General features: G+C 42.6%; 1 protein-coding gene and 1 pseudogene across 3 annotated transcripts in view; both read right to left on the bottom strand.

Annotated features, from left to right (window-relative positions):
- CEP85 (centrosomal protein 85) overlaps nucleotides 1–22,167 on the bottom strand; it is a 33,049-nt gene extending 10,882 nt beyond the window's left edge. Inside the window, exons 1-8 of one of the 3 annotated variants that reach the window (XM_025856851.2) lie at nucleotides 22,033–22,167; nucleotides 15,735–15,810; nucleotides 11,793–11,945; nucleotides 5,259–5,575; nucleotides 4,881–4,988; nucleotides 3,935–4,068; nucleotides 3,391–3,508; nucleotides 2,230–2,415 (exon numbers count right to left, since the gene is read on the bottom strand). In XM_025856851.2, coding sequence (XP_025712636.1) covers nucleotides 2,230–2,415; nucleotides 3,391–3,508; nucleotides 3,935–4,068; nucleotides 4,881–4,988; nucleotides 5,259–5,575; nucleotides 11,793–11,945; nucleotides 15,735–15,789 — 1,071 coding nt within the window. In that variant the 5' untranslated portion in view covers nucleotides 15,790–15,810; nucleotides 22,033–22,167. Of the gene's footprint in view, nucleotides 1–2,229; nucleotides 2,416–3,390; nucleotides 3,509–3,934; nucleotides 4,069–4,880; nucleotides 5,576–5,903; nucleotides 6,130–11,792; nucleotides 11,946–15,734; nucleotides 15,811–22,032 lie in introns of those variants that run through there. The other 2 variants (XM_025856850.2, XM_025856852.2) reach the window with 2 other exon arrangements.
- A 963-nt stretch (nucleotides 22,168–23,130) lies between these two features.
- Nucleotides 23,131–23,945, bottom strand: LOC112812372 (large ribosomal subunit protein eL21-like; annotated as a pseudogene).
- Between the last annotated feature and the right edge of the window lie 680 nt (nucleotides 23,946–24,625).

Consider the following 24,625-nt stretch of genomic DNA (forward strand, 5'->3'; position numbering starts at 1 on the left):
GGGGAAATCTTTGAATTAAAAAAATGGTGGATTACCCACAGACGTTTATTTCCTCTCCCTTCCAAAGCATTTCTAAAATGACAGAAAGAAAATAAAGTACTAATTTTAAAAAGTTAATAGAGGGGCGCCTGGGTGGCTCAGTCGTTAAGCGTCTGCCTTCGGCTCAGGTCATGATCCCAGGGTCCTGGGATCGAGCCCCGCATGGGGCTCTCTGCTCAGTGGGAAGCCTGCTTCTCCCTCTCCCACTCCCCCTGCTTGTGTTCCCTCTCTCGCTGTGTCTCTCTCTGTCAAATAAATAAAATAAAATCTTTAAAAAAAAAAAAGTTAATAGAGGAGGAGATAAAAGCGTATGAGAGATTTCAAGGTGTTTACAGAAGATGAAAGTAGACGGGAGATAAATTACTTAGAGAAGAGTTATAACCTGTAGTGGGAGTTACAGACAACTTGGAAAACAATGTGCCCTTCACACCGCACAAGTACCTCTGTACTCAAAGTACCAGGTATGTGTGAGGCAGGTGTCAGCCACAGATCTGAAAATAGGGCACTCACTGAAAGTCTATATACAGGTTAGCTGGATACCATTTTTACCCTAGATTTCCCCAATAGGAGACTGGAGGAAATTTATTCTCTGGAGAAATCAGATGAGGGAGATTCCAAACTCAGGGATATCAGTCACAGTAGAGAGAGTGCAGCACTGGGTTCAAAGTAAGTATAAGTAAAAATCTATGTACAGAACTGTGGGACTCTAAGCCTAATCTGTTTCTCAATATTGAGGTCCTGAAGGCCAAAAGCATTCTTGTCCTCAGCCTCCCAACTAAGCAGCAGGCTGAAGATTGATTCTTCTTCTGGAGAGAGTGAGATAAGACATTCAGATAACTAATATTTGAGGGCTCCCAAGTGAGAAGGCAGTCTAAATCTGACTATCCTATAATGCAGTCCACCAGGAAATTACCATAAACCCAGAGCTTCTATCCAGCTTTTAAATACTTCATTCTTAAACATGAGTGCCCATTCATTCAAGGATCACCAAGCCTCTGACATGAAAGACACTGAAACAAAACAAAACGTTCTGAAAAAAAAAAAAAAAAAGAAACAACACTATAAGTAGATGTAGACATCTCAAAAGATAAAATCAGTATCATCAGAGACAGAAGATACTGCACCCATGAAACAAAAACGGCAAAAACCTCAATACTACTACCCAGAAATATAAGGTATATGTCAGGAGAAAAAGGGTTAAAGATAGAAATCTCTGTGGAGTGGGGTTGGGTACAGAGCTACTAAGTTTTATTATAAACATACTGGTGTTTGATTATCTAACTTAGATACATGTATTCTGACTAGAAGTTTCTTTTTAAACAAGTCTCTAAGTCCTTGCTATACTAGTACCACCGACATCAGCTGGGAGCTTGTTAAAAATGCAGGATTTCAGGCACACCCCACCCCAGAAGTATTAAATCTGGATCTGTGTTTTATTTTACTTAAGAAAAAAAGAAAAGATTTTAAGTAATCTCTACACCAAACATGGGGCTCAAACTCACAACCCTGAGATCAAGAGTCACACGCTCCACCGACTGAGCCGGCCAGGTGCCCCTAGATCTGAATTTTAAACAAGATGACCCAGTGATTCTTAAGCACATTAAAGTTTAAGAAGCACGGCTCTGGTTGATTTTGATGCAAGTGGTCCAGAACTAAACATTACTAACTGGTTCCCCAAGAACATCTGCATTAGAGCAAGCTGTGAAAGAGAAGCAAAAGATTTTAAATCAGCTCCTTCTATGATGACCAATCTTACCCTAAGGCAATTCTAAGGTAAAAATGTAAAAATTCCCAAACTGGCTGCATACACGGAATTCTTTTCTAATTTTTAGGTAGAATAAGGAAAAACCAGGCTGAATGATGTAAATTTACCACAGATATTTAAACATCTTACAACAGTACCATCCGGTATGACTGCACAGGCTGGTTTTCTACCCACGTCAGCTGGAAGCCCATCACAACCTGGGGCAGTGAGGGATGTTCTATCTGTGGCAGTTTTGTGGAGATGAAGCAAAAGGAGGGGTGCCATTTCTAGCAGACCAGTCCTGCACGAAAAGTCAATGTAGGATCTCACCCAATTGGTTCCGCCTAGTTCCAAGAATGGGGGCCAGAAACAGCTTAGGGTTCGGCAGGAGAAGGCTGACTGCCAACTCCTTTGTGAATTAGAAAGCTACCAACTCCTTAGCTCACCCTTTCTTCCTGTTTCTTCCCCTCCTCTGAGTGCTTCTGCAACGCCACTTTGAGTGATTCTCTGATGAGCTGGATTTCAACTTCTGAAGCAGACAGTTTCTTTTCAAGCTCCATCTTTTCTTTGCTCAGGGCTTCTGTCTTCTGTGCAAACTGCGCACGTAAGAAAGTGTTCTCTCGCTGCAATTCCTGCATAAAGATTCTCAATACATAACCGTTCCTCACCCTCATAGCCCCATGTACTTTACTTATCCTCGGTCTACTTTGTGGTCAAATATCATCCTTCTCTAAGAATTTCTCCAAGCAGTGCTTCTCACAGTGTGGTCCTAGGACTAACATCTTCAGCATCACCTGGGGATTTGTCAGAAATAAAAATTCTTGAGCCCAACTCCCAGCCCACTGAATCAGAAACTCTGAGGATGGGGCTCAATAATCTGTGTTTTAACAGGCCGTTCAAGTGATTCTGAAGCACACTCAAATTTTCTCCTCTACTCATTCTCTATATGATCTTGGGCAAAAGTTCATCCTCCTTCTTGGGCCTCAATTTTTTCACCAGTAAATTCGAGGACTGAACTAGATTTTACATAAGGGCCTTTCTCACTCTAACATTCTGATTCTATAAGATAGAACACTGTCTTAACAGGCCCACTAGGTGACAAAGCCAGTACTATCATCTGTCTAATACCCATCACTCAAAAACCCATATTGCAGAAGAAGTGAACAGAGCAGGCTTTTTAGGAGCCACTGCCCTCAGTGAAAGCATGGCTTCCTTTAGTTGCTCCTAGACACGGAAAAATTAAAAAAATGAGTATGGCTCTAAATCCCATTACCTCTGCCTCTCCCTCCATTTGGCTAAGGCTGGTAGATTAAGACTTCTCAGAACATCACCCAACTCTAGAACCTTATTATGTACCTTGCTCTGTCTTCATTTTCTCCCAAGTATGTCCTGACACCAAGACATACCTGATTCTACCCGCGAGCCTTCTCTGCCCCCACAAAGGCAGAACAAGGTATGCATTATAATTAGGATGCCTACCCATTAAGGGTAAGAACACCTTATATCACTTGATCCTTTTTCTATCTCCTGGATACCTAGCAGTAGCAAGCAAAGGGAAGACACTGAGTTATGACAACCAGAATGCCATTCTGGCTGCCAATGCTTACCTGAAGCCTCAGCAAGCAGACATCCCCAAATGGGGCAGGGCGGCCCAAAACGGCACTGTGGACTTGCAGTTCACTTTCCCGTACTTTCTGCTCCAGCTGAGAGATGTGTTTCCTCTGCCTGCAAAAGCCAGTAGAATGAGGTCCAGGGTCCTGACACTAACCCACTTGCAACATGAGTCCCCACTTTCCTTAAGTGGTTACAATTCATACTATGTAAAGCAAAGGCCTTGTATCTGGGTAATACCGTTTTGCTGAAGGAGGAAAAGCAAATAAGAAAGCTGACTTGGGGGAAATGAGGAAAAGATCAGCTACAAAGAACTGGCTGCCCACTTTAGGCACTCCCAGAGTCCCTGCAGAGGATACACAATTAGCCCGTCCCATTAGTCAGATATAGGACTAGGTTGCTTATCAACCTAGCTCTACCAGGAGGCAAGGCATGGACTCAAACAGAGAGGGATGTGCTACCCTTGGAGACCTCATTAGGTGCCCTCAGTGGGGACTGGGAGAGCAGATACTGGTCCTAGGGCACCCCTTGACCTCTTACTTGTCAATGAGGAGCTCCTTTTCCTTCAGAAGGTGTTCATTACTGTTTAAGATGCTGATCCACTGTGCTGGTTCTAATGTGGGCAGTGATGGAGCAAATGCAGCGGGATGGTGGCAGATGGCTCCATTCTGAAGCTGGAAGACAAGGAGGCCCAGAGGGGCTTGATCTTGACCCACAGGCACCTGAAACACCTGAGCAGTACCCAGCTGGGTCTCTAGTCAAGGCTCACTTTGGCTCAGCCTGAGGAGGCCCAGTGTTTATGAAATAATTTTAGCTCTGATGCATGACTGGAAAGAACCTGCCAGGGAGACTTCTGCCAACTGGACACTCCCTGCTCAAAAAGGCTCTAGTTTCTAAGAAAAGGTCACTTATCTTTCATTATCTGGCAAGAGAGGCAAACCAGGAGCTAAGATGTCCTCACCAACCAGGAAAGGAGAATACGTCTTGCTTTTTTCCTTCCTTAAGCAGCACAAGGCATTTTTTTTTAAACACAAAAATTGGTATAATGGAAGAAACACAGGGGTTTAGAGATAGTTTTTAAACCCTAGCTCTGCTACTTACCAGCTTTGTGACCCTGGACAGATTACTTATTCTAACAACCTGGTAAATTTCTACATTTATCTCATCAAAGTGCTACAAGGATTAAATTAAGATTCTGTATGTGAAAGTACCTAGCCTAGTGACTGGTACATAAGTACACAATAAGTGTTAGTGTCACATCTTTTGGGGTCTTCTGTTGTAACCCTCTACTCTGGAGGACCTATTTGGAGTTTAATTAGACAACCACCATATTCAATGGTATTCACAAGCCTTCATTTCCCATCTATAAACATCTTACATCTTTCTTACAAATGTTTTCTTTAGAACCAAAACTTACAGGACAAAACCTATATAGTTCTAAGATCTGCAAAGAACCCACCAAATCCAAGGAAAGAAGGGCCCCTACCTGCATTTGTTCCATCTGTAAACGGATCAACTCCAGCTGCTGCCGACAAGTGCTGAGCTCACAAGATCGCTCACGGGGGTGCCAAGGGTCAGGGTTCGGCTGCCATACCTGAGAGGGTAGAGGCTTGGAGAAGCCAGGAGCAGGCTGGAGTCCCAAAGGGAGCACTCCACTGCTATTAGGGTGAGGTCCATTCCGCTCACATACCACCCCACTGCCTGGTGCCTTTTTGGTCTCAGGCAACACTTTGTATAACTCCTTGTTTGTGTCAGCTCTTGGGTTGTGAAAGTGGACTTGGTAGTGAGGATCTGAATAAAGTGTCTCCATCATTGCCGACTGATTAAGGGTCGACTCCATACTGGGAATATCAAACTTCCTCACCTCTTCTTCTCTTTCATGGCCCACCGCTGGAAACCAGGACTGCTCAATTCCATTTTCTCCAGTAGCACCACAAAGATACATGAAATCTCTAGACAGGCCTGTAGAACGTTTCATTGCACCAAGGTCTCCATTTCTTGTCATCCCCACACCTTCAGCCCGCCCTGACAAAGGGAGTTTAGAGGAAGAGAGTCCAGCAGGTATAGAATGTGGCTTGGCAGGAGAGGTCCCCAAAGTAGAAGGTATCACATGGGCTGTTGGAATGGTTATGTGGCTTTTGATGGGCTGGAAAGAAGGGCTGCTACTTGAGCTACAAAAATCTGTAAAGAGAATAGTCTTCCATAAGTCAAAACTGAAGCAGCAGGCTTTCTTGAGTTTGGCTGCTATGCCAGATCTTCCCTGCCTGTCCTGAGACCAGGCAGAATAGACACTATCATCACAAGTATCAGGCAGAAAGGCAACCTAACTGAGAAGTTACGTGTATTCTAGGGTCTCAAATGCCATCCACAAGGTAAACCAGCAAAAGGCAACATTTAGCTTTACTTTTAACTTACACCCTGTCCTTTTTATTTGAAAAAAATCTTGCCAGTAAACAAACAAAGCTGAAAAATCGAACTTAAAAACAAAACAAAACAAAAAAACACTTACTTAAGGGAAATGGATTAGGTCCTACTCTTCTGGAAGCTGGGCAACTCTCAAGCTATAATCCAATCCAATAAAAATATTCTTTCCAAGGGCTGCCAGAATCCTCTGTGACCTCCAAAAGCTTCCCAGTGAAGGTAAGCAGTGAATCTAAACTATACGAAGAATAGGCAAAGTGGATAGTGCTGCTCTGTATCCAGGACAGGGAGTACAGCATCTGAATCAGGATTCTATTCTCTCTCCCACACACCAGACTTGACTGCCTGGATATGTGAAGTTATTCTTAGTAACTCTCAGGTTTCACTCCAGCACAGTGAGCACTCTCAAGTGGGTACACACTGAAATCCTCTATTTTATATTTTGCCTTTCACTTCCCCCTTGTTTATATCCAACTGTGACTTTTCACTTTTCTTTCACACTGGATTTATGCTTCCTTTAGCTCTTGCCTGGTTTTGGGAGACAACTCTCTGATTAGACCTGCTGCAGAAGGTACACATTTCTATATTATTTCCAACTTTCAAGCGCTGCTCTGAAAAAGACTATAGGGTCACAGAATTAATGTGCCAAGGCAGTGGGCTGCAAGCAAACAAGATAGGAATGTGAGGAAACATACCTGTTACCTTCAGCAGAGAGAAAACTGAGTAACGGGACAAGGAATATAAATATCTTCCTTTTTCAATTATGTCCAGTATTCTTACCAAACTAAGCACATCTACCATGGAGAAGACTGGACTACCAATTTAATTCATTTCTTTTTTCTTTCCATCAACCAACACAGAACACTCAGCTAATGAGGACAGATACTATAACCTTTCCCAGAATTACCACAGATCAGCTACCATCTTCTCATATGGGTTTGTAAACAGCTCTTTAAAAACATGGACACAGGGCACCTGGGTGGCTCAGTAGGTTGAGTGTCAACTCTTGATTTTGGCTCAGGTCATGATCTCAGGGTTGTGAGACTGAGCCCATCGGGACTCCATGCTCAGAGCAGAGTCGGCTTGAGAGTCTTTCCTTCTCCTTCTGCCCCTCTCCATCCCCCCCACCATCTCTAAAATAAATGAATAAATAAAATCTTAAAAACAAAATAAAAAGGGGGACACCTGGGTGGCTCAGTCGGTTAAGTGTCTGACTCTTGGTTTCGGCTCAGGTCATGATCTCATGGCTACGGAATCAAGCCCCACATCAGGCTCTGCGCTCAGCACAGAGTCTGCTTCAGATTCTCTCTCCCTTTCCCGCCCACATGCACGCTCTAATAAATAAAAAAATCTTAAACAACAAACCCAGAAACAACCCCCCCCCAAAAAATGAAAACCATGGACACATCAAATTGTCCCTTATAATGTATGGGATAAGACAAAGTATCTAATTTTCTATACTAAGATGATCTTGGGGATATATATATAAAAGGCCATACCAAAACAAAACAACAGTAATTTCTGATAAATGTGTCTGCCTCTAAGGACCAAGAAAGAACATTTCAGAGGCAAAGGACACAGTTTTTGATGTCCCATAACTTATACACAGGAATAGTCAACAGGCTAAGGTAGACTGTGGTGATGAAAACTTCCAAGAATAGTAAGCTCCCTATGTGAAATCCTCTGTAATGGCACCATAATATCCACTCTTACCAAGGGTCTCTGCTCTCAAAGTATAATTATGGCACAGAAGACAGTGAGGTTATGGCATACGAGGGGCTGCTATTACACTGAACTTTGTAACACCTCCTTCCATTCTCCACCTACAGCATCACCCACTCTCAAGACTCACCAAATTCTGAGTTTTGAGCCCATAACCAAAGTAGTAATGCCAAAACCAAAGCCTGGAAAGGTACCAAATGACCCGGGAGAATTTGGTTTTCCTAATTTTCTAGGACTGTGGTCCATCCACCAATAAAAGAATAAAGTAAAATCTTTGTCAGCATGTCACTTACCTATTAGGTTTATCTATTTATAGTAAGGAAACTGGCAATTCTGACAAACTGCTATAAAATGTCAAGTTACACCTTAAGTCTGATTTGTATTTTGAAACATTTTGAAGAAAATAACAATACTCATTTTCAGAAGGGCCACTAACCTTCTACAATTTTCAAAGACTTTCAAAATTTAGTGTGGGATATGTGATTTTTAGAGAAGTCTACAGTTCTCAGAATCATTGGGGTTTTGGCACTTTTAAGGATATTCGTATTTCTAAATCTCTCCCCCTCAACCATACCCTCTGCCCCGCTCCCTAATTCTTTCTAACCACTCTACTTTCTTGGTGAGGGGTAGATTTAGCTATTGCTAAATGTTGATCATTTCTGTCTATATCTCTTACTGGTTTATGAAAGTAAGGTAGTCTAAACTAAGACAGTAACTACTGCAGTCTTTAGCAAAAAGCTGAAAACCTTCTGAGCTCTCCAGTATCCACCTCTACCCCAACCCTTGAGAGTCTTCAAGGTAAAACATTTTAATGAAGGGTGGAATCAAAAGCAAGCCTATTCACTTTAAAGATGCAACAATGAAAAAAAAAAAGATGCAAAAATGAACTATATTTTATACCAGGCATAAGGGTTCTTGTCAACTGGGCTCCAAATAAAACCAAGCTAGATGAACAAAATGAGCAAGGATTAAAGACCATCGTACATAACAAACATGGCAGAGAAGCCAGCTTGGATCCTTTATTTTTTAAAAAGATTTATGTATTTATTTATTTAGAGTGTGTACATGTGCAAGCGGGGGGAGGGGTAGAGGGAAAAGGAGAGAATCTCAAGCAGAGTACGCTGAGTGCGGAGTCCAATGAAGGGCTCAATCTCACAATCTCACATGATCTCACCCTGAGACCATGACCTGGGCTGAAATCAAGAGTTGGACTCTTAACTGACTGAGCTACCCAGGCGCCCCACCTTGGATCCTTTAAAAAAAAAAAACACACCAAAACAACAAGCACTACATCAAGGCTACTACAATTTAAAAAGAATGTACTACACAGGAAATATATCCCCCCACAAAGAAATAAAAAGCACAAAATCTGTGTAACAATGTGATTGAATTAAATAGAGCCACTCAATTCAACAGGGGGAAAATCTAGACCATTGTTTGATTTTTAAAAGATCTATTATTTAGTCAAAATGAAAAAGGTCCCATGACTGCACATGTAGACAAAACCTTAACAAATAACTACACTGACAGTAACACTTGATTACACAAGTGATAGAAAAAATACTACAGCTGGGAGACCTGAACCTGACTAGTTATGTGACATTAGGCAAGTTACTTAATCCTTAGGGAATTTTTGTTACTCACCAGCAAAAAGGAACTGGATTAAATGATTTTCAAAGTCCTGTCTACAACAAAATCTATGATTCAGTTCTACTCAACATTTATGAGCACCATACCCACATACACAGAGCTATCAAACTATTAAAATTAAATGTCAGGTGTCTACGAGTCAGTACTAGTAGATATCTGCTTGGGGTTTTTTTTTTTTTTTTTCATTTCTATTTTCAAAGATTTCTATCCTTTTCTTAAAAAAACAGCTTTACTGAAATATAATTCACATAATATTCAATTCACCCACTTGAACTGTACAATTCAATGATTTTTAGTATAGTCACTATTGTGTAACCATCACTACAATCAGTTACAGAATATTTTACCAGCCCAAAAAGAAACCCCTTACCCTTTAGCAGGCACATTCCATTTACCCTAATTTCCCTAGCCTTGGACAACCACTTATTTTCTGTTTCTCTAGATTTGCCTATTCTGGACATTTCACATAAATGGAATCATACAGTATGTGGCCTTTTGCTTCTGGCTTTACTTAGCATAAATGTTTTAAAAGTTCAACCATTTTTGTAACATGTATTAGTACTTCATTTCTTCTTATTGTGGAACAATATTCTATTATATGGATATACTACATCTGACTCATCCATTCATCAGTTGATAAACATCTGGGTTGTTTCCATTTTCTGGCTACTATGAATAATGCTGCTATGAATAACAAGTTTACCTGTGGACATATGCTTTCCTTTCTCTTGAGTATATAGGTAGGAGTAGAACTGTTGAGTCATAGGGTAACTCCATGTTTACCCTTTTGAAGATCTGCCAAACTGCCTTCCAAAGCAGCTGCAACATTTTACACTCCCACCAGTAATGTATAGAGGCTTCAATTTCTTTACATTCTCACCACACTTGTTAATCTTTTTCGATTATAGCCATCCTAGTGGGTGTGATATCTGATAAAGTACTAAAGTGACTAGTTTTGTGACTTTAATCAAGTCATCTAATCCTCTGAAACTCAGCTTTCCCGGGGTGCCTGGGTGGCTCAGTTGGTTGAGCGTCCAACGCTCGGTTTTGGCTCAGGTCATGATCTCATAGATTGTGGGATCGAGCCCTCTGTAGGGCTCTGCACTCAGCAGGGAGTCTGCTTGAAGATTCTCTCCCTCTGCCCCTCCTCCCACTAATACTCTTTCTCTCTCTCAAATAAATCAATCTTAAAAAAAAAAAGGAAATTCAGCTTTCTCAGCTGTAAAATGGAAATAATACTTCATAGAGTTCTTAAAGATGTTAATGAAAAAAGTTTAGCATAGTATCCATCAAAGTATTTAATAAATAGTTATTAATTATTATCATCAGGTCCTCTGCCCTCTAGGAAATCACTCTCTAAATGAAAAAATAAAACACTCTTGTGGTGCTTGGCTGGCTCAGTCAGTACAGCAGGGGACTCCTGATCCCAGGCTCATGAGTTCAAACCCCACATTGGGTATAAAGATTACTTAAATAAATAAAATGTAAAAAAAAAAAAGAAAATACTCTTGTAAAGCACTGTCTGGCAGTTATTACTCAATTTAAGTGCCCCCAAAATGGCAGACATAATAAAGATACAAGATTGCAGAGAGGGAGGGGTGCCTGGGTGGCTCAGTGGGCTGAGCGTCTGCCTTCAGCTCAGGTCATGATCCCAGGGTCCTGGGATCTAGCCCTGCAACAGGCTCCCTGCTCAGCAGGGAGTCTGCTTCTCCCTCCCCCTGCTCTTGTTCTCTCTCTCTCTCTCCCCCTCTCCCTCTCAAATTAATAAATGAAATCTTATTTAAAAAAAAAAAAAAGATTGCAGGGCACCTGGGTGGCTCAGTCGGTTAAGCAACTATTTACTGTCTTCAGCTTAGGTCATGATCCCAGAGTCCCAGAATCAAATCCTGCACTGGGCTCCCTGCTCAGCAGGGAGTCTGCTTCTCCCACTGACCCTATCCCTTCTCATGCTCTCTCTCTCTCAAATAAATAAATAAAAATTTTTAAAAATTAAAAAAAAGAGATTGCAGAGAGGGAGATCAGTAATGGGTAGAAGGGATGGGAAGTCTTGTCAGACTAGACACTAGATTTTGAAAAATAAGATCAGCATTGCTGGGAAGGGCAAGAGAGGGTGGAAACAGCACAAACGGGCCTGGATTAAAGAAGAAAAGAGCTCAGATATCCAAACAACAACAACAACAACAAAAGTTCTGTGCTTTTTCATTACACAGTGAAACACCACACTTCGTAACGTTAAGAAATGTCTGAATGGGTGGGGTAGAGCCAGATCACAGAACTAAGGCCTCTGAACTTTACCCTCCAAGTAACAGAAGTCAAGGATTTATAGGAAAGGGATACTATGAAACCAGGCTTTTAGAAAGATTAACCTGGCAGCAGAGGGAAAGATTTGAGGACAAGAAACCTATTAAAAAGTTATTTAAGATAGAACAAACAGTAAAAACTGAAAGGAAAGGGCCAGATGTAAGAAACATGGAATAAAAATAATCAAGCAAACTCCTTGGCTGAAGGGACTGAGTTATGAATATTCTGGAAATGACAATACACCTGGAACACAATCTGAAAATGACAACACATATTAGTAATCAAAGCATTAATCCAAACTTACCCTCTGCAATGTCTGAGCATGATGTGCCAATGGCTGTGTCCCCGCTGTCAGCTACACTTGAGCAGCGGCTGAATCGACTCCGAAAAGCCTCTGATATAACTGGAGTCTGCCATTCAGTCCCCAGGGAACTACCCTTTTGAATTCCACTGGAACCTGAAACAAGTGGCATTTCCCATCTTTAGTGTGAACCAGTTGATGTAACCCCATAAGACTGTTTAAATAAAGCACTTAAACCTATAAAAAATAGGATCACTCTCTCTCCTATGCCTATTTCAGCTTCTCTGAGTTAGTTAATTTTAAATGGAAATAGCATGAGAGGTGAGAATGTTCACAGACAGAAATAAGACTTACCAAGAACCCAGGAATACTAGGAGAGAAAACAATACCACTCAACAGTAGCTACCATTTTTTGAAACCTAGAAGCCATAACACTTTACCAACATGATTTCATCTACTTAATTACTGAATAGCATCATTACCCCTATTTTACAGAGGCTAGAGCTGAGATTTGAACCCAGGTTGTTTTAATTACAATATCCACATTCTTTCCTCTTACAGGATTTCTCAATAGGTGCTTTTGGCATACAAGGCATGACAATTCTTCGATGTGTAGTCTATACATGTCAGGATGGTTTAGCATCCCTGGTCCCTATTAAATGCCAGTAGCAGCCCTAACCCTATCCCACCATCACTGTGAAACATGAAAAGATTCCGTATGTTTCCAAATGCTCCCTAGGGTAACAGGCAGTCCAGTTTCTTGTTGAAAACCATTGCATGGGGGTGCCTAGGTGGCTCAGTCAGTTAAGCGTCTGACTTCAACTCAAGTCAAGATCTAGGGGTCCCAAGATCGAGGAGTGTGCTTCTCTCCCTCTGCCCTTCCCCCCACTCATGTACATGCAGGCATGAAAGAAAGGAAGAAACGAAGGAAGGAAGGGAGAGAGAGAGAGAGAGAGAGAGAGAGAAAGAAAGAAAGAAGAGAAAGAAAGAAAGAAAGAAACGTAAAGAAAAGAAACAGAAAGAAAACCACTGCTTGACTGAACTGGGGTACCCTGTGGACAGGGTGAATCCAGAACAAGATAAGTCTTAAAAGTCAATCTGAAGAGTTTAAGACCATTTTGAGTAGAATGCAAAGAAACCACTAAAATTTCTGAGTCGGTAAGACAAAACAAGACTGAGGAGATTTATTTAACGTTATTAGCTTGCTACTTGAGGGCTAGTAGGTAGCAAGTGTTTAATAAATACTTGATTTACTAGTATTTACTGTTAAAAAAAACACTATAATTTTTCTAAACTGAATCTGATGATCCATGCAAATAGACAAAAACGTAATGATAGCTACTTACGCATTTAAAATGTCAGAGTTTTAGTTGAAATCAGAAAACAAGGTTCTACAGACTCTTTGATTTAGTGGGAAGCAAATGATATTTGAACACAAATCACCTTATTCTCTTCTTCCAATTTTAGTGCTTCTCCCATATTTTTAACTCACTTTCTTCTAATTTTGCTACCCTCTGCTTTCTACTAAAGGCACTCTAACTCTCACCAAGGACTTATTCTTGCAGTCACAGTGGACTGCCTGATGTGAAAGAATCTATATACACTATAATAATCTTTCATAGAAGACATACCCAAGAATCAAAGCTTCTGATTAGCATAAGATTAGCTGGTGTTACTCTCTGTACTAAGTATAATTCTAGCTAGAAGGAAAGAAATTTGACTTTTTGGTAAGTCTATATGGTGTTATCTCTCTAGTCAGTAGACAAATTTCCAGGCCTTTTGAAATAATGAAAATTGATTGAGGGCCTCTATTACCATCTTCCTGGCCTCTTCTTGTTACTACTACTAATCTTGCATTCTTTACCAGTACCACTTTTCTATCTGCTCACTTCATACATCAATTCTGAAGAGATATTTGCTAAAATAAAAATGCATTTTGGGGAGTGTCTGGCTGGCTAAGTCGGTAGAGCATCCAACTCTTGATCTTGGGGTCCTGAGTTCAAGTCCCACACTGGGTATAGAGATCACTTTTTTTTTAAATTTTATTTATTTATTTGAGAGAGAGAGAGATCACAAGCAGGGAGGAGGGGTAGCAGGAGAAGCAAACTCCCTGCTGAGCAAGAAGCCCGATGAGGTACTTGATCCCAGGACTCCAGGATCACGACCTGAGCTAAAGGCAAACACTTAACTGACTGAGCCACCCAGGCGCCCTAGAGATCATTTAAAAAATGTATTTTGGTATAGGTATAGAGGCTTATGCTTATTTCAAAATTCAAGTTTGAAAGCTGAAATTTTTTTGTGTTATGTCACATGTCCTATCACCAATATCTTTACCAAAATATTTTTTATTTTTATTTTTTTTAAAGATTTTATTTATTTATTTATTTATTTGAGAGAGAGAGAATGAGAGAGAGAGAGAGAGAGAGAGAGCATGAGAGGGGGGAGGGTCAGAGGGAGAAGCAGACTCCCTGCTGAGCAGGGAGCCCAATGCGGGACTCGATCCCGGGACTCTGGGATCATGACCTGAGCCAAAGGCAGTCGCTTAACCAACTGAGACACCCAGGCGCCCCAAAATATTTTTTTTAAAGATTTTATTTATTTATTTGAGAGAGAGAGAGAGAGAATGAGAGATAGCATGAGAGCGAAGAGGGTCAGAGGGAGAAGCAGACTCCCTGCTGAGCAGGGAGCCCGATGTGGGACTCGATCCCAGGACTCCAGGATCATGACCTGAGCCGAAGGCAGTCGCTTAACCACCTGAGCCACCCAGGCGCCCTCTTTACCAAAATATTAAGACCATTATTAATCAAATGAGAGACTACTGAAGACAAAGCCATCAGAAAAGCAGTGAGGTTTTTGTTTTGTTTTAAGATTTATTTACTTGACAGAGGGAGAGAGACCACAAGCAGGGGGAGCAGCAGAAGGGAAAGGGAGAAACAGGTCTCCTGCTGAGCAGGGAGCCCGATGTAGGACTTGATCGCAGGACCCTGGGATCATGACCTGAGCTGAAGGCAGCTGCTTAACTGACTGAGCCACCCAGGCGCCCCAGAAAAGCAGTGAGTTTTGTTAGAAATTGCTACCTCCCCCAAATTTGTGTGTTATAACATAACTGTCATAAGAAATTATACAATCCAGCCCTAAAACAGTGTATGGCATATAGCAGATGTTCAATAAATATTTGCTGAAGGAATCTTGGACTGATTCAACAAACGTTTTTCAAAATGCTTAATCTATGCAAGGCAGCATTCCTAGGAGAATATAACAAATATCTAATAAATATCTGCTGTAAGGCACTGTAGTATTTTAAAGTTAAATAAAGTATATCCTTAGTTGAAAAAATGTACCCCTCTTCATAAGTACCCCAGGATTCAAAAAGCTATTTTTCTATCCTACTTTCTATTTAAATATACCATATCTACTTAATTATCTATTGAATGTATATATTTATATATATATATGTTTAACATATATACTTAATATATCCACTTAGTATATCTACTGAACTTTCAAAATCTTGTCAATCCATTCTAAAGATAAATTCCCGAGTCTCTAGTGACATAACTGAGACTTGGCATCCAAAAAGAATTCCAATCTTTGTGGGCTAGCAGATGACTGACCCACCCACAGGACTACAAAGACAACACAGAACACAGTAATTTATGCTGTGTTTTTCTGATTTCAAATGAAACTATGTTCCAAAGTCATTCTGTTCCTTCATGTGTCCTCCCCTCCCAATCAATCATGTGGTCTTCTTGGAAGCCATGTAGGACCAGAGATAAATAGTTGTTCTTTTGGAGAGGCCTGTTTTTCTGTTCAATATAGCCTCATGTTATTTTTGTTCTTTAAGTACCAGCATTTCAGTGAATGTTTGTTTGCTAAGTATTTCCTTTAAAGGAAATTTTTGTTATGAAAAAACAGAGCAAAGGTCAGAAAACTTTGACTACTCACCTGGTGAAGTGGCATGAGAGAGCCTCTCACTTGGGTATTTCTCCTGCATGGCCATCAACACTGTTATTTGGGCCAACTGTAGAATGAAGGAATAACCAGTCAGATCTCTCCATTATTTTTTAATTCCTTGTAACTTGCTCCTATTCAACTGAACTGTCAAAACCACATAGGATTCGTCTTCCACATGTTTTGCTCAAGATATTTTTTTAAATATTTTATTTATTTATTTGAGAGAAGAGAGTGAAAGCATGAGCAGGGGGAGGGGTGGAGGAAGAGGGAGAAGCAGACTTCCCTACGAGCAGGGAGCCTAACGCGGGGCTCAATTCCAGGACCCTGGGATCATGACCTGAGCCGAAGGCAAATGCTTAACTGACAGAGCCACCCAGGCGCCCCTCCTAAAGATATTTTTTAAAGCAAAGCAACACCCAATTCTCTATCCTACTTCTCTTCCTAAAGTAAGGGAGAAAATCTAGAACCAAATGGAGACTCTCAATACTGATCTTATATGTCCTAGAACCCCTCAATTGTTGCAAAAATTAAAAATAATATTACTTTTTTTTTTTAAAGATTTTATTTATTTATTTGAGCACAAGAGGGAGAGAGCATGGGCGTGCAAGAGTAGGGAGGAAGGGGGGGTGCCTGGGTGGCTCAGTCGTTAAGCGGCTGCCTTCGGCTCAGGTCATGATCCCAGGGTCCTGGGATCGAGTCCCGCATCGGGCTCCTGCTCCGCGGGAAGCCTGCTTCTCCCTCTCCCACTCCCCCTGCTTGTTTTCCTGCTCTCGCTCTCTCTCTCTCTGTCAAATAAATAAATAAAATCTTTAAAAAAAAAAAAAGAGTAGGGAGGAGGGGCAGAGGGAGAGGCAGAAGCAGGCTTCCCAGTGAGCAGGGAGCCTGACAACCCCAGGCTTGATCCCAAGACCTTGGAATCATGATTTGAGCTGAAGGAAGACGCATAATCAACTCAGCCACCCAGGGGTCCTATAACATTACCTTGAATTAATAAACTTTACCATAAATTTCCTCAGCCATGGAAACAGGATTGGAGAGTGGGGTAGGGAAAGAACTAAATAACCAAACCAACAGTGAGGTATTATAACTTCAATTATGATTAACATAAATTCTCCAATTCCTCCAGTAATGAAAGTTAATTATAGGATGTACAAATAGAATTCTTGGTCATAATCAGAACCCCAATTCTCAGCTGGGAACATGAGATTTTCTTCCCATTTCCCTCCTACTTCTTAGAACATTTATATTTATTCTAATGGTAGGCTGTGAGAAGTCAGCAAAAGTCTGATTACTATCTGTGTAAACAAAAGCCTTAATTAACTGTAACTAACAGTAGCAAATAATAACATCTTATATTTGCATAGCACCTGAGAGGCATGGCAGTCAGTACAGGGAAGTGGTTCAGAGTATGCGTTTGTGATCAGACAGCTTGGGTTTGAAGTCTGACTTAATTAGCTGTGTAACCTTGGGCAAATTTCATATCTCTGTACCTCAGTTCCTTCACATAAAAATGAGGATGGGGGGTGCCTGGGTTGCTCAGTTGGTTAAGCGTTTGCTTTGGCGCAGGTCATGATCCTGGGGTCCTGGGATCGAGTCCCGCATCCAGCTCCCTGCTCAGTGGGGAGTCTACTTCTCCCTCTCCTCCCCGCTCAAGCGATCTTTGTCTCTCTCTTTCTCTCAAATAAATAAAATCTTTAAAAATAAATAAATAAATAAAATAAAAATGAGGACAGGGGCGCTTGGGTGGTTCAGTCGGTTGGGCACCCAACTCTTGATTTCGGCTCAGGTCACACGGTCTCAGGGCTGTGGATGGAGCTCCGTGTCGGGCTGCGCATTCAGCAGGGAGTCTGCTTGAGATTCTCTTTCCCTCTGCCCCTCCCCCTGCTTGTGGGCATGCACGCACTCTCAAATAAATCTTAAAAAAAATAAAATAAGGGTGCCTGGGTGGCTCAGTTGGTTAAGCGACTGCCTTCGGCTCAGGTCATGATCCTGGAGTCCCGGGATCAAGTCCCGCATCGGGCTCCCTGCTCAGCAGGGAGTCTGCTTCTCCCTCTGACCCTCTTCCCTCTCGTGCTCTCTATCTCTCATTCTCTCTCAAATAAATAAATCTTTAAAAAATAAAAATAAAAAAAGTGAAAATGAGGATAGGAGTGCCTAATTTTTATTTACTTATTTGACAGAGAGAGACAGCGAGAGAGGGAACACAAGCAGGGGGAGTGGGAGAGGGAGAAGCAGGCTTCCCGCTGAGCAGAGAGCCCAACACGGGGCTCAATCCCCGGACCCTGGGATCATGACCTGAGCCAAAGGCATATGCTTAGCTTAACGACTGAGCCACCCTAAATGTCCAACTCTTGATCTCAGCTCAGGTCTTGATCTCAGGGCTGTGAGTTCAAGCCCTGTATTGGGCTCCATGCTGGGTGTGGCACCTACTTACAATAGTAACAATAAAAGTAAATAAAAATGAGGATAAAGACAGGACCTAATTCATGCTAATTCATTTAGAATTAACTCACAACAGTGCCTGACACATATTAAGTGCTTAATTATGTTATTATTATTATTACTTGGCAGTTTACATCAATAAAAAGTGGCATATGGTTGTCCCTGGAAGATAAAGTATGAATTTAGAAACTGAATTTGTAAGAGTCCCCAAAGAGTTTGAGACAAACTCAGTCGATAGATCACAATTCTTAGACGTGAAATTCAACTTTGGTGAGAAAACAAAGGCGGGCGCCTGGGTGGCTCAGTTGGTTGGGCGACTGCCTTCGGCTCAGGTCATGATCCTGGAGTCCCGGGATCGAGTCCCACATCAGGCTCCCTGCTCAGCGGGGAATCCGCTTCTCCCTCTGACCCTCTTCCCTCTCATGCTCTCATTCTCTCTCTCTCAAATAAATAAATAAAATCTTAAAAAAAAAAAAAGAAAACAAAGGCTATATGGGTACTATTTCTCTAATGTGCTTTACTGACCTCTATAGTTCTCTGTTAGTAACAACAACCCAAACCCTTGCTGATTCACTGCATCTACGACAGAAATGGTTAACATCCACTGAAATCCCAGGTCTTCACATAGTGGGTAAGAGATGATCAGTAAAAGCTTCAATTTATGGCTGTTATCATTTAGTGTGTTAATGGTGACATGAAAGGATTAGAGGATCTACCCAGCAGTGATATCAAATGGTCAATATCAAACTCCTTTTCTTCACTCATTTGTTTAAGGCATAACAAAATGGTAGTAAAGGCCCACTGGACTCTGAGACCTTTCCAAATTCAGAGGAGTTAAAAATAGGATGACAAAAGAACACTCAGTTAAACAGAACTACTCTATAACTCGGCAATTCCATTCCTAAGTATATGTTCAAGAGAAATAAAAACATGTTTACACAAAATTTTGTACATGAATGTTCATAGTATCATTATTTATAACAGCCAAAAAGTAGAAAAAACTCAAATGTCCATCAACCGATAAATTCCATTTATATGAAATGTCCAGAATTGGCAAATCCATATAAACAGTAGATTAGTGGTTGCCAAGGACTAAGAGGAGGGAGGTAGGGGAACGGGGAGTGACTGCTAATGGATATGGTGTTTCTTTCCAGGGTGATCAAAATCTCCTGAGATTAGATAGTGGTGGTGGCTGTACAACCTTGTGAATGTACTAAAACCACTGAATTGTACACACATAAAACTGAATTTTACTGTACATGAATTTTACCTCAATAAAAAAAAAACAACTCCCACAAGGAGTAAAACAGTATGGAAGAGATAGTTCTTTTTTTTTTCTTTCATAAGCAGGCTCCAAGCCCAGCATGGGGCCCAACACAGGGCTCAAACCCACAACCCTGAGATCAAGACCTGAGCCAAGACCAAGAGTTGGACGTTTAACCGACTGAGCCACCCAGCTGCCCCTGGAAGAGATAATTCTTAACTTTTTCCTACTAAGTTCAGAAGTAGATGAGCTACTGATGGAAGTTTTTAGGACCATTTGAAGGACATAAAGATTTCCTGAGATAAAAGTGAGAGATAAGGGACGCCTGGGTGGCTTAGTCAGTTGGGCGTCTGCCTTCGGCTCAGGTCATGAATCCAGGGTCCTGGGATCGAGTTCTGCATCCGGCTCCCTGCTCAGCGGGGAGCCTGCTTCTCCCTCTGCCTGCTGCTCCCCCTGCTTGTGCTCTCTCTCTCTCTCTGACAAATAAATAAAATCTAAAAAAAAAAGAGAGATAAAAGAAGTACCAAAAATAACCAATTATACAGCCAAGAAAGGTAAGAGTGAATGGAAGCAGAAAGAAGAAATACACAACACTGATGGTTTCTTTTTTTTTTTTTTTTAAGATTTTATTTATTTATTTGGCAGAGAGAGACACAGCGAGAGAGGGAACACAAGCAGGAGGAGTGGGAGAGGGAGAAGCAGGCTTCCCGCAGAGCAGGGAGCCCGATGTGGAGCTTGATCCCAGGACCCTGGGATCATGATCTGAGCCAAAGGCAGATGCTTAATGACTGAGCCACCCAGGCATCCCTTAACATTGGTGGTTTCTATCTTCAAAGCCCTTTAAGCTACCTAAGTATTCATTCAACAAATTTAACATGTATTGAGTACTTACTACCCACAAAGCACTGTGCTAAACACTCTATTATAGGTATAATGTCTTACATTTAATGCTCACATCAAACCTATGAAGCAGTAACTATTATTACCCTTATTTTATGGACAAAAAAGACGAAGGTTGAGAAAAGTGAAGGTCATATAGTTAGGAAGAGGCTTCAAAGCCAGGACTGTGCTCTAATGCTATTGAGAGTCTAGTCAGCATTCTTTCTGTGTGTGACAAAAAGAAATAAAGTTAAGAAGGCACCCTAAGTTGGAGTTTCTGCTTCAGACACAGCCAGAGGTGCAAGCCCCAAAGTAGTTAAGAGCAGGGACAGCTCATACAATTTCTTCACGTTGCCCTTGGTCACCACCCAGGCTCTATTTCCCGAGGTGCCACCCAAGAATAAGGTTTTGACTGTTGTAAGTACTTCTCCCCTTGAAGAATTATGTTAGTGTGGAACGTCACACTTGGCAGCTGTTGAGAACCACATCAAGACAAGAGAGCATTTGAAGGGATACATAGCTGACAAAAGCGCATTAAGAATCTCACACCATGGCACTATTTTCATGACCTTGATCATTCATTACACCAGACCTAAAGAAAGAGAAGCAAAAACCTTGCCAAGAAGTTTTTTACAAAGTTCTGAGACATACAACAACCAGACTATTATAAAACCTACAAGGCCTAAGGGCAGGTCATGAGGCATGGTTATCTTAATCATCCTGGTGTCATCACCCCTCCCTACCTAGCACACAGTATTCGATTCATCAACCAAAATTTACTCAGGGCCTACTATTCGCCCGGCTCTGTGCCATGTGGTGGAAATATCCTGGTGTAAAAGACAAACGGGGTTCTGATCTTCCTGTTTTAGCGTGATGAAGTGCCGAAAACCCTCTATTGCACAAATTCGCTGGGTGCTCTAGACAACCTGGATGCCCCTGACGTTTTAGGTCAGATAAGTCTTTGCTGGGGGGGCCGAGGGGGGGCGCTGTCCTGCACATAGTTGGCTGTTTCACAGCAGCCCTGACTTCTACCCACTAGATACCAGGAGCAATCCCCGAGTTGTGGCAACCGAAAATGTCTCCTGACACTGTCATATATCCCGTGCGGGCTGGGAAACTCCAGCCTAGCGCCTTCACAAGAGCCGCCTGTCCCCCGAACCCTAAGTCTCTATTCACCCCGTAACCCTCAGCCCCAACTTCCCTTCCTCAAGGAGGGCTCCCTGCCCTCTCGGACTACACCGGCGCCTTCTGCCTAGTGCTGTGTACTTCTCCAGCCCACACCACGGAGTGCTAACCGAGTCGTCACCCGGTTCACGTCTACTCTTCTCCCGGGACCGTCTGCTCCGCTAAGGCAAGCAACGTGCTTCCCGCCGTCCCCTCCCCCGGCGACTGGCACAGGGCCTACCCTTTACAAAGGTAAAGCAACTGCTGTGGAGTGAACGATGGAGAATGCCACGCGAAGAGGGCGGGAAGGCGAGCGAGTCGCGAGGGGGCGTGTGCGGGGCATTATTTTAGGAAGCCCAGCGGGTGAGAAACCCAGAGGGGAAGGGCTTAACAGCCCCGCGCATGCGCTTCATCTTCCCGCGGCCCCCGAAGAAGGTAGGTCATGAGTGTCTGGGGCTCCTCTGGGGCTCCTCCGGGGCCCCCTGAGGTGAGGCGGAGTCTCCTAGCCCGACAAGGGCTCCCGAGGGGAGGAGGACTTACGTAGGGCCGAAAGCGGGCAGCGAAATCCCTCACACAGGGACGCCGACTGCGGCCACCACGTCAGCCGCGGGCGGCGGTTCAATCCCTCAACTCGCCTAACGGCCGTTACACACCCACCAGGCCGCGCGCCTCGGAGCGCGCGCCGCTCCGGCCCCGCCCCTTTCTGCCCGCCTGCGGCCAATCAGGAGTCGGGCCGCGCCCGTGTTCCGCCCCCGCACGCTGCGCTCGGCGCCGGGAGCGGACGGATCTCTCTGCGCATGACCCCACCACTGCTCAGAGCCTTCTCTTGAGTCCCTAGCCGGGTCTTGCGTGTGGGTGGAGCCCTAGTCCCCCGGGTCCCGGGTGGCTTGCTGGACTTGGGCGGTTCGAGGAGCTGGAGGCCAGGGAAAATCATTCGGGAGCTCCAACACACACACCTGCCCCACCCTTCTCCCATTCCCCAGGGCCTATTAGTACTTCCACCTGAAATGAAGCAGGGGGTCACGTTGTGGTCCCGAGTTAGGATGTGGCCTAGGTCACTGCCCTGTCAGGGTTAGGGCTGTTTGTGGCTGGGGTCAGGGCTTGGGCTGGGTTAGGGTCAGTGGTCAGACTGTGACCAGGACTCAGGTTAAAGGGTAACAGATCGATCTTGCCTCCCTACCGAACCTCGGTCCGCAGGAAAAGAACTAAGTTCATTTGCATTAATATATACTTAAGAATCAGACTGGGGAATTGTTAAAAGGAGGAACAAAGTCATCAGCCAAAGGATAGTGAAAAATTCCAGGCTTCTGGAAACCTGACTTGGGAGGGAGAGGCATAAAAAGTTGTGTGATTTCTTAACTTTGAAGAACCAGACTTAAAGAGAGTTAATTACTGGATGAAATTCACTCTAGAGTTAGGACTCTGGGGATGTGCTCCAAAGTTCTATTCCGCCCCACGCCCCCGCCCCCAGCTTCATATAACATTTTAAGGTAAGCATACAGAGGCATAAAATAGGTTTAATGGATAATGAATCTGGGTATGATGTGATAGATGCATTTAGGGGGTATTCTCTGAAATTAGGACCAAATGCTTTTGTTAAGACGTAAGTGGTAAGGATAGGCATCTAAATGAATAAATTTGTGGACTAGTGGGTAGGAAGTAGACTGATGGGTGGTGAAAACATCTACTCGATTGCTTCTATTTCTTTTGTGAAAAACATCTGTGAAGAGGGAGGGAACAGGGGCATGTAGAGGACTGAGAAGAACTGGGAGGATTTGAAGAGCTGATGCAAAGAATGGAAGACAAACTTGACTGGAAACATAGTGGTAGTACTAAGATTTAAATTTACAAATGACAAATAGTGCAGTTGTACAGTTTTCTCCAATGGATTTTTAAAAAGATTTTATTTATTTTTATTTTTTATTTTGTTTTTTACAGTCTTGAGGTCTTTTATTTTCTTTACATTTCTCATGCCATAAATTCATAGGGAATAGGTTCCGGAAGTTCGGGCTCTTTTCCATTAGTTCTAACAAAGTGTGCTTCTTTGGGTGGGGCAGGCTGGTGCTTCAATTGAACCCAAGGACCTTTCTCTTTGGCTCCCTTCTTTTTCTGATCATTTTCCTTCACATGCTTCAGGAAGCTGTCTCAGCTCTTTGAGTGTTTAATATGCTCAATGCGTACATTAATTCTCTTGGCAAGAATCTTGCCCTTAACTTGTTTGTTTACAACAATGCCAACAGCATGCTGAGTAACGTTGTAGACTCTTCCAGTTTTGTGGGGCATTCCTTTTTGAACAGTGCCAATTCCCTTGATGTCCACAATATCACCTTTCTTATAGATTTGCATGTATGTGGCCAAAGGAACAACTCCATGTTTTCTAAAAGGTCTAGAGAACATATAGCGGGTACCTTTCCTCTTTCCCTTTGTGTTGGTCATTTTGGCGAATTACTGGAAGATGGCGGTTCCTTAAGATTTTATTTTTAAGTAATCTCTACACCCAAGAACTCACAGCCTGATCAAGAGCCGCATAGTCCCACTGAGCCAGCCAGGTGCCCCAAATATCTGTATTTTATTTTTTTAATTAAAAAAATTTTTTAATATTTTATTTTATTTGTCAAAGAGAGTGCGTGAGCATGCATGCACAAGCAGGGGGAGCGGCAGGCAGAGGGAGAAGCAGGCTCCCTGCTGAGCAGGCACAAGGCGGGACTGGATCCCAGGACCCTGGGATCACGACCTGAGCCGAAGGCAGACGCCCAATTGACTGAACCACCCAGGCGTCCCCAGATATCTGTATTTTAAAAGTAACTGCATTATCATATTGCTAATTTTCCCAAATGTGAATGAGTCTTCATATTTTAACCAATATTTGGTGTTAATTTCAGAGAATATTCACAATCAATTTTTAGTAAGAGATAGTCTTAAATCTTCAGTTACTCCCTTATTTTAAAAAGAGCTGGGTGGCGCCTGGGTGGCTCAGTTGGTTAAGTGACTGCCTTTGGCTCAGGTCATGATCCTGGAGTCCCGGGATCAGTCCCGCATCCGGCTCCCTGCTCAGCGGGGAGTCTGCTTCCCCCTTTGCCCCCCCCCCTCTCTTGTCTTCTTTTTTTAATCCCTCTCTCAAAAAAAATAAAAT

Source organism: Callorhinus ursinus, unplaced genomic scaffold (assembly GCF_003265705.2).
Source record: "Callorhinus ursinus isolate GAN/ISIS: 27379988/994484 unplaced genomic scaffold, GSC_fseal_2.0 scaffold18, whole genome shotgun sequence".
NCBI classification, from domain to species: Eukaryota; Metazoa; Chordata; class Mammalia; order Carnivora; family Otariidae; genus Callorhinus; species Callorhinus ursinus.